General features: G+C 40.5%; 1 protein-coding gene across 1 annotated transcript in view; it reads right to left on the minus strand.

Annotated features, from left to right (window-relative positions):
• myo10 (myosin X) overlaps window positions 1–14751 on the minus strand; it is a 208432-nt gene that overhangs the window by 145977 nt on the left and 47704 nt on the right. The window contains exon 2 of the mRNA XM_052015834.1: window positions 7915–8013. Within this exon, the coding sequence (XP_051871794.1) occupies window positions 7915–8013 (99 nt within the window). The remainder of the gene's footprint in view (window positions 1–7914; window positions 8014–14751) is intronic.

The following is a 14751-nucleotide window of genomic DNA, read 5'->3' on the forward strand; positions in this document are numbered from 1 at the left end:
AGACTTCTTTCGGCAGTGGAGGAGGCTGAGGACTGACATATCAGTGACGGAGGGGGAGTTGAAGTGACCGGCAACAAGGAGTTGCAGATTGTGGTTATGGACGGAGCATAGGTGTTCTACAAAATGGTCATCTAGTCTGCATTTGGTCTCACCAATGTAGGAATGGCCACGCTTGGAGCACCGAATGCAGTAGATGATATTAGGAGATGTGCAGGTAAATCTCTGTCTCACCTGAAAGGACTGTTTGGGTCTCTGGATGGAGGTGATGGAGGTGGTGCAGGGTGCAGCTGTAACACCTATGGCAGGGGCAGTAGAAAGTCCCTGGGGTGGGAGTGAACCAGCTAGTTGTGGAGACGGTGGTCCCTGCAAAAGGCAGAAAGGGGTGCGGAGGGGAATATGTGCTCAGTGGTGGGGTCCCATTGGAGATGGCGGATGTAGCGGAGAATGATGTGTTGGATACGTAGGCTGACAGGATGAAATGTGAGGACAAGGGGCACCCTATCTCGGATGTCCTGGAGTGGAAAGTCTCATCATGGGAGCAGATGCGGCAGAGGCGGAGAAATTGAGAGAAAGGGATAGCGTCCTTGCAAGAGACAGGGTGGGAGGAACTGTAATCAAGGTAGCTGTGGGCGGCAGTGGGTTTGTAGAAGATGTCCATGGATAATGAATCTCCTGAGATGGAGATGGAGAGATCTAGAAAGGAGAGAGAGGCATCAGAGGTGGTCCAAGTGAATTGGAGAGCCAGGTTAAAATTAGTGGCAAAATTTACGAAACTGTTGAGTTCTGCATGGGTGCAAGAGATGGCACCAAAGCAGTCACCGATACAGCGGAGAAAGAGTTGAGGAGTGGGGCCAGAGCAGGCTTGGAACGAGACTGTTCAACATAGCCAACGAAGAGGCAGACATAGCTGGGGCCCATGCGAGTGCCCATCGTTACACCCTTGGTAACTGAAGAAGATATTGCTCATGCAAACTTTTAAAAATGGTAAAATAACTAATTGCTTTAGGAAATCAATGATACTAAAGGGGCATGGTACTAAACTAGGTTTGGGATGGCAGTTGAATGGCATAGTGGTGAACGGACTGTTTTATCAAGCAGAGAGAAAGTGTAGAGTGGAGACAGGAGATTGTGTCAGGAACATTGCTTGTCTTGTCATTTGTAAGAGCAGCATGAAGCAGCAGGGAGAGCAATTTTGAAGTTTGTGGATCATACAGAAATGTAGCTTTGTAGCAGATTGCCTGAGAATACAAGATAAATGCAAGTAGTCCATTGACAAGGCAGTTAAGAAAGTGGGTGGACACTGGTTTTAAAAAAATATAAGAGGGATAAAAATCTCTAGAGATTCATATATTTTTTAAATACATAGGAAATCAAAGGATTATGGGGGAGAGGCAGGAAAGCACAGTGGCAGTTCCTTCATCACAAGGCCTCCACCCACCACTGCCCCATCTTCAAAGAAGTCTGCCCATCATATGCAGTCTTTCTTGGCAATGCCCACATCCCACAAGAGAAGGAAGTACACTACTTGGAGTTGGCAGAAGTTGGTGTTGACCAAAATGGGCAATTGTAGAATGGCACCCCTTTTCATTTTCACCAGGGAAAAACATTGGAGTTATGTACAATGTGCTGCTAATTTAAGGAATAATTCCTCCTTCCCCACCCACAAGATATTCTATTCTCCTCCTTTCCTATTAATGCTTTCCTTGTCCTACTTCTTTCTTTTTCTATGCTCGCCATTCTATGATCTCTCTAGTCACCATCTGGCAGTTTTCATAATTAGGCTCGGATTGGTTTGGTGTGACCCAGCACATTCAGAACTGCATTTATAGTTTACATCGTATCAAATTCGATGCTTAAGGCAGAATCCCCACTTCTCCTACTCGGCAGCAAAACAACTTATCAATAACTTTTATGCCCCGAAGTCAGGTTATCCAAGGCTCAATTACAAAGGAAGGCATACAAGATAAAGTGACATTTCAAAAAGTAACTGTCTGCTCTCTCCATTAATTTTAAAAAGTAAACCAAACTGATCTGGTTCTGGACAAAAGATGGAACTCATTCTATTGTGGTTATTTTAACTAACAATCAGAATTAATTTCACAGACACTCCTTATACTGCAGAGCTTGGTTTCTTCATACTGAATATACTGATTTATGTTGGGATAAAATACCACAAGCAACAGCAGCCCACACCCAAGTGCCCATTCCTCCTGCATGAACCCATAGATGGCAAAGAATTTAACCACAGACTACATAACAGCCCAGTCATTTCCTGTCATCCTCTGGCTTCTTTACATCCACAGTTTTCTGGACAAACAACTTACATTTATAAAATGCAGTCCCACCACAGTGCATAGGCATGTAATCAGACTGACCAACACAAAGTGATCAAAGATTCACAGAGAATCTTAGAGAGTAAGGAGGAGAGATAAAACTCCAAAAGATGGAGCTTGAATGTCTAAATGCAACCAGAAGAAACAGTTCAGGTGGATTGCTTCTACCCCTCATATACAGTACATGGTGGAATAAACACAGAAAATTCTGAAACACTCAGAGAGTCAGGCAGCAATTGTGGAAAGAGAAACAGAGTTAATGTTTCTGGTCACATCAAAGGGCCTTTGACTTTGATAACTATATTTCTCCTTCCGCAGGTTTGCCTGACTTGCTGAGTCTTTATGCCGTTTTTTCTGTTTTTATTTCAGACTTCCAACATCTGCAGTTTTTAAAAAATTTTTACTACATAGGCTGGAGCTGTATTACTGTGATTTGGTTATTGAACTAAGTCACAAATTAAGAACTATGTGGCTCAGTATTAGAGAAGAAAATATTCAAATTATTCAAGTGAGCGACTTGATAAATAATCCTCAAAAATGTAAGCTGTTCGGGTAATCAGTTTTATATCCACCAGGGAGGGAATGGCTGATGGAATTAACTCAGACAAGTGCAAAGTAATGCAAGTTTGGAAGTCACTCAATTTTGGCCAGGACATACACAGTGAAAGTAGTACACAGTAAATACACAGTACAAGTATATAGTTCCCTGAAAGTGGCAACACGGGTAGACAGAGTGGTGAAGGCGGCAAATGGCATACTTGCCTTCATTGGCCAAAGTATTTTTCAGTCTAGGAGTTGGGACGTCATGTTACAGTCGTACAAGTTATTGGTTAGGCCACACTTGGGAGTACTGTGTGCGGTTCTGGTCACCACACTACAGGAAGGATGTCATTAAAATGGAAAGGGTGCCAAAATGATCTACATGGATGTTAGCGGGACTGGAGTTATAATGAGAGGCTGGATGTGCTAGGACTGGTTTCCCTTGGAGCATGGGAAGCTGAGGAGTGACCTTAAAGAGCTTTATAAAATTATGAGGGGGCATAGACAAGGTGAATAGCCCCAGTCTTTTCCCCAGGGTAGGGGAGTCTAAAACTAAAGGGCAAAAGTTTAAGGTGAAAGGAAAAATATTTAAAGGGGATCTGAGGGCCAAGTTTTCCCACAGAGAAGGTGGTAGGTATCTGGAACAAACTGCCAGATGAAGTGGCAGAGGAGGATATAATTACCATATTTAAAAAACATTTGAACAGGTACAAGGTTTAGACAGATGTGGGCCAAATGCAGGCAAATGGGATTAGTGTAGATAGACATCTTAATTGGCATGGACAAGTGGGCCGAAGGGCCTGTTTCCATGTGGCATAACTATGAATCTATTGCACTGCATAGCCAGGCAACTGTGGAAGCACTTAAACAGACCAAGATTGTAGACATTTTCTCTCTCTTCACTGAAGTGGTCCTTTTACACATTAAATTAGAAAAACCCTCTTAATTAAGTGGCTCAGCTCAAGAGGGTGTTTACTGAGATATAATTTCTTCAACTTCATATTTGAAAATGTTTATAATAATTTGGTCTGGAATGTTTAGCATTGGATACATAAACATTGCTGAATTCCAAGCCCATCTCATCTGAGATAAATTCTGTCAAGAGGATTCAAAAGTGTGAATAAAATGCTGCTGTCACAAAATTTCTACCAATAATTGGGAGAGAATAAACTGCCAGTTCAAAATTAGAGAAGAGCTCATGCTTAGGCCACTAAGCTTTTCATCTAGTAGCTACTTTTAAAAGTTCCATTTCTCAGTGCAAAAGCTGTTCCAATTCAGGAGAATGCAAATAATGGAAGTGAACAAAACTAGTCAACAGTTGTTGTTCATCTCCAAAGCCCAAACTTGATTGTGTCTGTTCCAATAGGTCACATGTCTGAGACTGATCCAAAGCAGATGAATGATTGGTATTATTGTGCAAAGTAGCAACAGCTGGCTTTCACACAGGTAATGGGCAACATCTGTTCCAACTTCCCGGCCAGACTACTGCAATTCACAAGCTCCATCGTCTACAACATAATGAACTGATGACAAAGCAATCTTTCGGCTGACTGAAGGATAATGAACAGTCTGCCAGGTCAACAGTAAGAAATAAAGACCATTCTGTTACTTAATACTGATCACACTGGTAAGCATGTTACCCTATCAGACTTCTTGATCCCAGATTCAGGTAGAAAATTAATTCTGACAAGAGTAAAATTAGCTTTTAAACAAGGCGTTTCATTTTTGGCAGGAGACAGCATGCCTACAGAGATTCAAGGATTATGTCCTTCAGAGTACAAATTCACAATATTTATTAACAGTGACCAAGGAAATCATCAGATTATTGTAAAAACCTATTTGGTTTTCTAATGTCCTTTTTGACATGAAATCTGTCACCTTTCTCCAACATGGCCTATATGTGACTCCAGACCCATAGTAATGTTGGCAACTCCGAAATGGACGAGTCCATTCAGGGGGAAATTGGGGACAGATAATGCTAATATGTCCAAATTCTGTGAACAAATAAAGGAAAATCAAATGGTGTCCCAACTCTGGTAGCGAGCAACAATTTTCTACATTCATAAAGCAGGCTTGTCCCATAATGTCCCAGATAAATGTATAGATCAATTCAGTGTCTGTACTTTCTCCCTTTCTTCAAAGATGCCTGATCAATATTATTGTTCCATTAAGTGAGCTGTTCAATAGTGGAAGAACCACCAAGCTATTATCAGGGTACAAATCAGTGTAGTTGGTTTGACTATCACGGTGACAGAGAAACTTCAGACAAATTTACAAAATTCTAAATGTTCATTTAATCCTCAGTTAATTCTGATTTAACTGTTAGTCTAATTTACTGGCATCTTAACTGAGAAAACAAAGAACTGGGTTAAACATGCAAAAATATGCTCTTAAATTTCCTTCATTTGGCAAGTGAAAAAGAAAACACTAATGACATCAGCATTGGCTCATTTAATAAACATTATTAAATCTGGTTAAAATATCTTGCAAGGCAGTTGTCTGCAAAACCATTTATTTAACTGATTGGCTGACGCTGTTTATATTCAAAATATCCAATCAGATGCTTAGAATCCTCAGTCCTGACTGCATTATAGAATAGACAGACAAACCATTTGTCAATGGCTGCAAGTCTTTGCGTGTACTACAATTTGTGTGGTGTAAATCATCAGGTTGTCAAGTTCCTTCATGTGTCTATGCATCTTTCATATCAGCAAGTTGAACACAACTCCAAAATTATAACCTTTGTACAGAGAGAACACTGTTCAATTTCGTAACACGAGGAGCAGCTAGCAAAAACATACAGCTTCCTAAAAAAATTTCCTTGCTGTGGAATGTTCACTGGAGCTCCATCCCAAAGATACCCCCTCCCCCTTCTTATCACCACTCAGCCTGATCATTTACTTTCACTAATTGTGATATAATTTAAGAACTAGGCAAAGAATGGCGGTAATAAGCCTATTAAGTAAAGAGTAGTAAATTCTCCCAGGGGCCTGAACAAATATCTGACAGCTCAGGTTTTCCGCTCTCCACAGCCTGATCTACTGGGTATTTCTTCCAGACACACATTTACAGCTTTTACATGTTAGTTTGCTTGTTTCTAACTCCTCTGACTAATCTGTCAATCAATTGGCTTTATCAACAGGTTATCCCCATGGCAAACCTGGCCTCACCCTATCAGAGATATGCCCTTTGTCCATCCCTCTCTGCAACTGAAAACTTCCTAGTTTTCTTTCTTTCCCAGTTCTGAAGTATCTTTGAACTGAAAATGTTAACTCTTTCTCCTCCCGGTACTCTGCCTGACCGACTGAGCTTTTCCAGCATCTTCCATTTTTATTTAACATTTGACAGCCATGCAAGATCTTGAGGGAGGACATTGAGGCAGAGGGTTGTCAAAGTGCCTCAGGAGAAAAGAGTTAAAGAGTTGGAAAGGCTTATGCAAGAAATTCAAGAATCTTTGAAAGCTGAATGTGCAGCTTTCTGAAGAGCAGTTAAAATCAGATTTGCAGGTGGTGGTCAGAACTGGAAGATCCAGATAGCTTGGAAGGTGGTGGGGCTGCAGGAGGTTCCAGAATCAAGGAGGAATTTTAAAACAAAGATGAGAACTTTGATCCACATTTCCACCCCAAATGAGCAAAGCAGAGGAGATGAGCAAGTGGGACTTGTTGGGAGTTTGTATGTGGACACAGTGTTTTGGATGTGCTGAAGTACATGGAGAGTGGAAAATGCGATACCAAATCAGCAATGTGCTTGAATAATGTTGTCTAGGAGTAATATAGGCATAGACTAGCATTGTAGGAGCTTGCAAGTGGAGGGAGGGGGTGGAATCAGGAAGAAAAGGGCAGCTTTAGTCATGGAGCAAGACTGGTTGGAAGCTCCCCTTGGGGTCAACTATGGCACCAAAGTTGCAAACAGTCTGGTTCAGGCTCAGACAAGAAGCCAGAGGGAGGAAGAGAGTCAATGACAGAGAAATGAGTTTTTAGCAGGGACCAAAAGATACTCTATTTTTAATCTTTTCAATATCTAATTGAAGGAAATTCCTGCTCATCCGATATTCAATGTCACCTTAAGGAAAGATGTTGGTCTGGAGTTTCCACTGGTTCTATCAGCACAATTAGCCCGAAATCTACCAAATAGCATTATCAGACCCAGATCAAATAAGGATGGTTTTCCTATGACAGTACCCATGAGGCAAATTAAGCTCAATTTTGTTATAAGATACTAACAGGCTTATTAAATTATTTCAACTATTGTATGTGACGAATGTAGCAAATCTTTCAATCTAAATTTTTGAAGTCATTTTCAGTGATATAAAATCATGTTATTCACTCTGATCCAGAATATCTTTTATTGTAAAAACTCCACTTTCAGCTGTAATAATGAAAATGAACCTGGTTACTGCCTTTAAATACAATGAATATTTTGAGTGCCAGGAAGAAACAATTATGTTCTATTGCACTGAACAGTTGTGCTGCTTTTGGTAGATCTTGCTTTCGATTATGCTATACGGATGGATGGACGCTTGGACCTTAACTTTACTTTGGAAAATTGACATGACTTCCAAGCGATTTTTCCCCCAGATATCCATTTATACCAACCCCTTCCCCATTCCTAGTGGGAGAGTTCCAACCCATTTTCTTTACTTCAATTGTCCATTATAATTGTCAAAATCACCTGGAAGACTGCAATGGTTCAAGGCAACAGCTCACCCCTGCCTTCACAAAGGCAGTTAAAGATGAGCTTTAAATGGTGACAGCAGCAATTCTCAAAACTCATGAATAGAAAAAAAAATTAGCCTCCTTTCTTTTAATGTTCAAAGCGACCCACTCTCTCACTTCTGGGCAGCCAAATAAAATGATTAAGTACTGTTCTCAGCCGACACATTTTTCCCCACAGCTACTTTCCAATACCTTGTGTGATAGGTTATTGCCAATATCTGGTGTTTGTTGGCAGAAAGGAAGGTGGAAGAATAATTAGATATGTATCATTGGGCACTATTCAACACCTGAGAAATTTAAGTTGTAGAGCTAGAGCTCAGCCTCACCTGACCACAGACGGTGGTGAAGTTGATCACCCCTCCTGCACATGCTGAAACAACACATGGAAGATGCTGATTATTTTCTCTCAACCAGACTGGTGTTCCCTGCAACAAAGAAAATCAATGTGTAAGAAAAGCTATGTTCCAGATAAATTCACAATTTGGATTTCTTTTGGATTAAATTACACATTGTATAAATATTGCAGAACATATGTCTTTCTCAACAAATAATAAACTTAACGAGCTTTTATGTGCAGCAAGGCAACAAAATGTTGATTCTCTTTCACTTCCATTCCCAATAATTAACATTACTAAAATCTTACATTATTATTTGATTTGTAACAGGAGACAGGTCTTTAACCACTTTCTTCACTTCGTCTCTCAACTTTCTCCCTTTAGCTGTCGCATCGTGAAGGTTAAATCCTCTTGGTAATAGTAACTTGCTGTTTACTTATTGACTTTTTGAGGCTTGACAATTACAGCTGAGCTCATGGCAACCACACATGTCCAATTCTAGCAACAGTGGTGATCAGAAATGGGCGCAAGGACACTTGGCTGTCCTTGCCAAGACTACAGGACACTGCAACAACCAGCAAGGACACTACCCATTTTTGATATTTCTAGTGAGGTTCGGAGGTGAAGAGGCAAAATTTGGAATATTACATCACAGGCAATCAAATCTCACAGGTAAGATTAATGTCATCAGCCTGAAACATTGTTTCTTTTTCCACAGATGCTGTCTGGACTGCTGAGTACTTCAATCATAATGCTCTAATTTCTAGCATCTGTCTTTTTTTGATTCAAGATTAATCTTGGCTTTATTGGCTTGTGGGATTATATGGGGAACTGGTGAGACCATGTGAGAGTACTGTGTATAGTATTGTTCTTCTAATTTAAGGAACAATGTTAAGACATTGGAAGCAGCTCAAAAAGGTTTACTGGACTAGTAACTGGAATGGGTAGGTTGTCTAATGGAGAAAGGCTAGCCTTGTATCTACTGCAGAAGAATGAGAGGAGACTTGATTGAAAGGTATGAGATCCTGAGGGGCTTGAATGGAGTGGATATGGAGAAGTAGTTTCCTCTTGTGGGAGAATCTAGAATTAGGGGAGTCACCACTTAAAAATAAGGTGTTGCCCATTTAAGACAAGTGAGGCAAAATGTTTTCTCTTCAAGGGTCGCAAGTGCTTGTAACTCTCTTCCTCAAAGAGGGATGGAAGCAGAATCTTTGAATTTTTTTTAAGGCAGTGGTGGATAGATTCTTGATAAGCAAAGGAAGTGAAAAGTTACTGCAAGTAAATGGGAATGTATAGTTGAGCTTACAGCCAGATCAGCTGTGATCTCATTAAATGGCGGAGCAGGCCTGAGAGCCTTGCTCCTGCTCCTAACTGAGATGTTCGATGAATCTTTGGTGATGTTGTGTAGAGGGTGATATATTAATTAGGGTTTGATGTTATGAATGCTTCTGAAGTTTTATTCTTGGTGCAAAACAAACCAATGACTCTCCCAGAGCATTATTAGTGTACCCTTCTGAAAACTATGCACAATAAATACTTACCCTCAATAATCTGAAGTTTTATTTTTGGTTAATTTCTCAACAAGAATCATTCCCCCAAGCATAATGCCCAACATTGAATGGGTCACAGCTCATTAACAGTTCATAAATGTGGTTTCTGTTCCAAAGGGAACTTCTGTAATTGCAGTAACTTGCCAATGACTTTTAGGTGATGAAGGTAACAGTTTTTTTTGCACTAATGTCTTGTTTTTGCAGTTTTTTCTCTTCTCTTCACTGTCTTGTATAATTTATATTCTATGTGTTGTCTATACCTACATGCCTGTGACGCTGCTGTAAGTTTTTCATTGCACCTGTACCTCACCATACTTGTGCATATAGCAATAAACTCGACTTGACAGTTAAACTGCAAATCACTCATAACGCTCACAGCCAATGGTTGATGTTTTAAGTTAAAACATGACCCTTAAACATCCCTCCTCTTAAACGGCCAGTTTATAGATATCATTTGACTGTACATAGTAAAAGTAAACAACCATCTACCAGTTAATCAATTTACCTTAAAATAATCTTAAAGATTATCTTTGGTTCAGAGTACACTTTGTAGTCTTATCTCTACAGAATGTTAAGTGAAAGGAGGAGAGAAAGATCTTGTGTTTCAGCACTTGCCTACTGTCACAAGATGCTACATTCTTACTGCAGCTCTTTTCATTTTTTCCAATTTGTAAGGGATCAATAATGAAAGAATCTCCAAGTTTAAGCAGAGAGTGGTGGATATCTGGAACGTGCTGCCAGAGGAGGTGGTAGAATCAGATACAATTACAATGTTTAAGCAGCATTTAGACAGGCGCTTAAATAGGCAAGGTATAGAAGGATATGGTCCTAATTCAGGCAAATGAGATATGTGTAGATGGGTAAAATGGTCAGTATGGACATGGTGGGCTGAAGGGCCTTTTTCTGTGCTGTACAACTCTGACTCTTATGGAACTTGGACTTTACGATATTGTGACATTATGTCAATCCACTGTATCTTCCATCGGTTTATTGAAGTCATTATGTGGTGTAAAAATGTAGCCAGCCCAATCAAAGATTTGAACTCCTAAATACTAAATAACACAATCATTATGCAATAGTGGTGACTCATATTATGCCTCATCTAATATAGGTTCACTGAAAAGAAAAATTTTCAGATTATGGAACAAAGATTCTAACAGTTTGGGAGTACCTCTTCAATAACACCATTGATCTAACAATTTCAATACCATAGGGACTTCTCTCATGCACTAAATTTATTGCCTACAAACAGGTGAAAAATTGTCATTAAACAACACTGCACATTCATAAAATAGTTTTCCTTGAAGATCATGCTAAGAGCACAATGCTCAATCAATAGATATGGAGGCTGTTTCCATTGAATTCACTGGAACAGTTTGACTGCCCACTCCAATAATAATCAGCCAAACTTATGCAAAAGGCCAAGCAATGTGAAAAATGTAACATTTAAAACCCTTATATCAACCTACCCTGTATGGAATTAATGACCAAGGTGAGATTCTACAAATTGCTCAATTTGAGATCCTTTACCGAAGCTCTTAAAGGTTGCAACTTTGTTTTTTTTAAAAACACAGATGATAGAGAACCAAAAGGTAACTTTATCTCAAGGCTTTTAAACAACCCAGGAAACTGACCACCCGATATTAATAAAACCAGCAAATGATTCAGCATAAATTTCTTAGTCACTTCCAGTTATTTAAATTGGGTTAGTCATAGCTGGTAGACTGGACAACTATCAAATATCTTTCTTTATAAGCCTATAGTTTTGGCAGTGTTGAGAAATGGTGGCAGGTTATCAGTCTTAAATATAATAGAGAAATTTCATGGAAGTTTAAAATACCATCCGTTCATGGAAACTTTACAGTTGTGATTAAACAACTAGGTTTTAGCAAAAAACTGCTCACTGTGGCAAAAGCAAAAACCTGATTCCCTAACCGATGTTAAAACCTGTTCACACTGGGAGTGAAATTGGAAAATTTGAAGCTATTCTTTAGTTTAATACATATTCCACACAGGCAGCCCTGGGAACAGAAGGATTTACTCAGGGCAAATACAGCATATGCACTGGAATCTAAATGAGACACTAGAGAGGTCAGTGACATAGCCTGACCAAGAGATCTGGCCTGTATTAATTAGACTTAGAGATAGGTTGGAAAAGACTGCAACAAAATAATGGGTGACCTTTAAAGAAGAGAGGTTCAGATAGATTCACCCTGTTGGGAATGTAGCTGGGAAAGTTCGGGCAGTGAAAGCAAGAATGCCGCTGGGTGGTAAAAGACATAGAAAGTATGATAAAACAGATAATGGACCAAGAAACAGACAGCTGCAAGATTGATAATTAAAATGAGAACCAGGCTATAAGTGGAAAGCTCAAAGGTGAAGTTTGAATGGAAATACTAAGGCCAACGAATGAATATGGGAATTGACTGACAGTTAACACATAAAGGGAACCCAAAACACTTCCATGGGCATATAAATAATAAATGGGTAGTAATAGGGTAAGGTGGACCAAATAGGTGATTTATACTTGGGGACAGAAGTTATAGAGATAAATTTAATGAGACTTTTTTTAAAAATCTGTGTTTACCAAAGAAGAAGGTGCAGCCAAAGTCTCAGTAAAAGGAAGTAGTTGAGATAGTGGATGGGATGAAAATTTATAAGTACAAGCAAGGGCGGTACAGTGGTGCAGCTAGTAGAGCTGCTGCCTCACAGCGCCAGAGACCTGGGTTCATCCTGACCTACGGTGCTGTCTGAGTGGGGCTTGCACGTTTTCCGTAACTGTGTGGGTTTCCTCTGGGTGCTTTGGTTTTCTCCCACATCCCAAAGTTGTGCAGGTTGGGTTGGTTAATTGGCCACTGTAAATTAACCCTACGGTGTAAGTGGTAAAAATCTGTGAACTGATAAGAATGTGGGGAGAATTAAAAAGGATTAACGTAAGATTAGTAGAAATGGGTGGTTGATGGTCAATGAGGGCTCTGTGGGCTGATGTTTTTATGCTTTATGTCCCCTATAAAGGCTGGCTATGGTTAAATTGGATAAATCATCCACATAAGATGCGTCCCAGCCTGTTCAGAGACAAAAGTTAGAAATTGCACAAGGGCTGGCCATAGTCTTCCCATTCTCTGTAGATACAGGAAAGGTCTCAGAAAACCAGAAATTAGCAATGCGGTATCCTTGTTTAAAAGATGGAATGCAAGGACAAATAGGTCAACTAGGGGCCAGTCAATTTAACCTTGAAGGGTGGTGAAGTTTCTGGAGATAATGAAAAAATTAAAGCTTACTTAGAGAAGTTTGAGTTAATGAAGAAGGACTGACACAATTTTGTCAAAAGAAAGCTGTGGCAAACTAACAAAGAAGGATGATAAAAGGGAACGTGGGAGATGCCAGCTACATGGTTTGAGGAAAGCTTTGGTAAAGCTCCATGTAAGAGGCTGGTCAGCAAAAATGAAAGCCATGGAATAAAAAGGCTGAGGGACACAGGGACAGGAAATGAAGAGTTGTTGGTTGAACTAGTGAGCAGCAGCAGTCCCCAAGGGTCAGTAATGAACCCATGCATTTTTTTGGATAGGGCGCAGTGCTTGATGTGGTGAGGAAGATCACAACAAACTGCAAGAAACCCTGGATAGGCTGGCTGAATGGGCAAATATAGTTAAAAGTTAACAGAGAAGTGCACCGTGACTTACTTGGTCAGGTGAGATTAATGGGTTAGAAATTTTTTTAGTTCCCAAATTGGAGTTTAGTTCCAATTTAGTTCCCAGTCCATCACCATGCTGATCACCCAACTGATTCATCCCAGTGCGATGTTTTACATTCCAATATCAGTGTTAGCATTGGCCAGTCTGATCAGGCAAGTCATAATACACAATTCTGTCAATTAAACAATGACTTCAGCTCAGCTGCTGCATCTTGGCATAGTATCAATCCTTGAAGGGCATTTTGCATCAACCACAGCACTGCTGCAATTGTCATGTACTGGGGATTCTGCTGATGAGATGGTGAATGGAGTGGCAGGAGAGGGGAGGGAACATGTTATGTTTCGCCAACCACAGCGCCCAGTTCCTTGAGGAGTCAACAAATGGGAGGGAGATCCTCTGTATTTGCAGGGGAGGACATTAGGCAGATGATCACTCAAGCTCACAAAGAAGAGTTGGAAGGTGCTGACCATTGAACTGTTCTCTCATGTCAAGTCTCCCAGGACACTGGAGCAGTGTCGAAAGAAATACTATGACCTGACTAGATGCAGGAAAGTGAGAGAGACCTTCTCACTTGCACTGCCTTAAGCTATTATAAGCAAGATTCCTTAGACAAGCCACTGAGCGACAGGCAGGCTGATGCACAGGAGTAAAACAATGACATTACTGCACTGAAATAAGAAACTTAAGAAACAGGAGCAGGGGTTGGCCATTTGGCCTCTTGAGCCCGCTCAGTCATTCAATAGTCAGATCTAACTTTGCCCCCACTCACTTCCCATACCCCTTCATTCTTTTGCAGTTCAAATATTTCCCCACTGTCTTGTAGACTGAAATGTCAAGCAGCAAACAGCTCAGGGGAGGGGGACTCAGAGACCATCCAGGCTGGAGGAGAGGGTCACCCACCTGGAGCTTTGAGGCGGACCAGATACATGTGGCCAGTATCACCGGAGAAGTCCTGAATTTTAAGCGATTCGAATGTGCAAGAATGCAAGAAGCTGCAGAGAGTAATGGACTCAGCCCAATACATCACAGGCACAGCCTTCCTCGCCATTGGTCGTATCTACAGGAGGAGTTATCTCAAGGAGGCAACATCTAAAGTTCCCCACCATCCAGACCATGCCATCTTCTTATAACTATCATCAGGCAGGAGTTTCAGAACCCTGAAGTCCCACACCACCGGGTTCAAGAACGGCCACTTCCTTTCAATCATTCGGTTCTGGAACCAGCTGGCACAACCCTAATCACTACCTCAGTATATCAACACCATGACCACTTGGCACTACAATGGAAATTGTTTTCTTTTGTTCTAATTGTGTCCTTTCTTGAAAAAATTGTGTATAATTTATGTTTTATGTTTTTTTGTGCAGGTGCTTATATGATGCCATGTGCCTGTGATGCTGCAAGTTTTTTATTGCACCTGTGCATACATGTACTTGTGCATATGACAATAAACTCGACTTTGAAGCAAATAGCTTCACCATCCATTTCTCCCTTATGGTAATATGCATCCTGACCACTGAGAATCAATACAGCACGGAAGGCGGCCATTTGGCCCATCAAGTCAACATCATTCCTCAGAGCAATTC

This window comes from Pristis pectinata, chromosome 5 (assembly GCF_009764475.1).
Source record: "Pristis pectinata isolate sPriPec2 chromosome 5, sPriPec2.1.pri, whole genome shotgun sequence".
NCBI lineage: Eukaryota > Metazoa > Chordata > Chondrichthyes > Rhinopristiformes > Pristidae > Pristis > Pristis pectinata.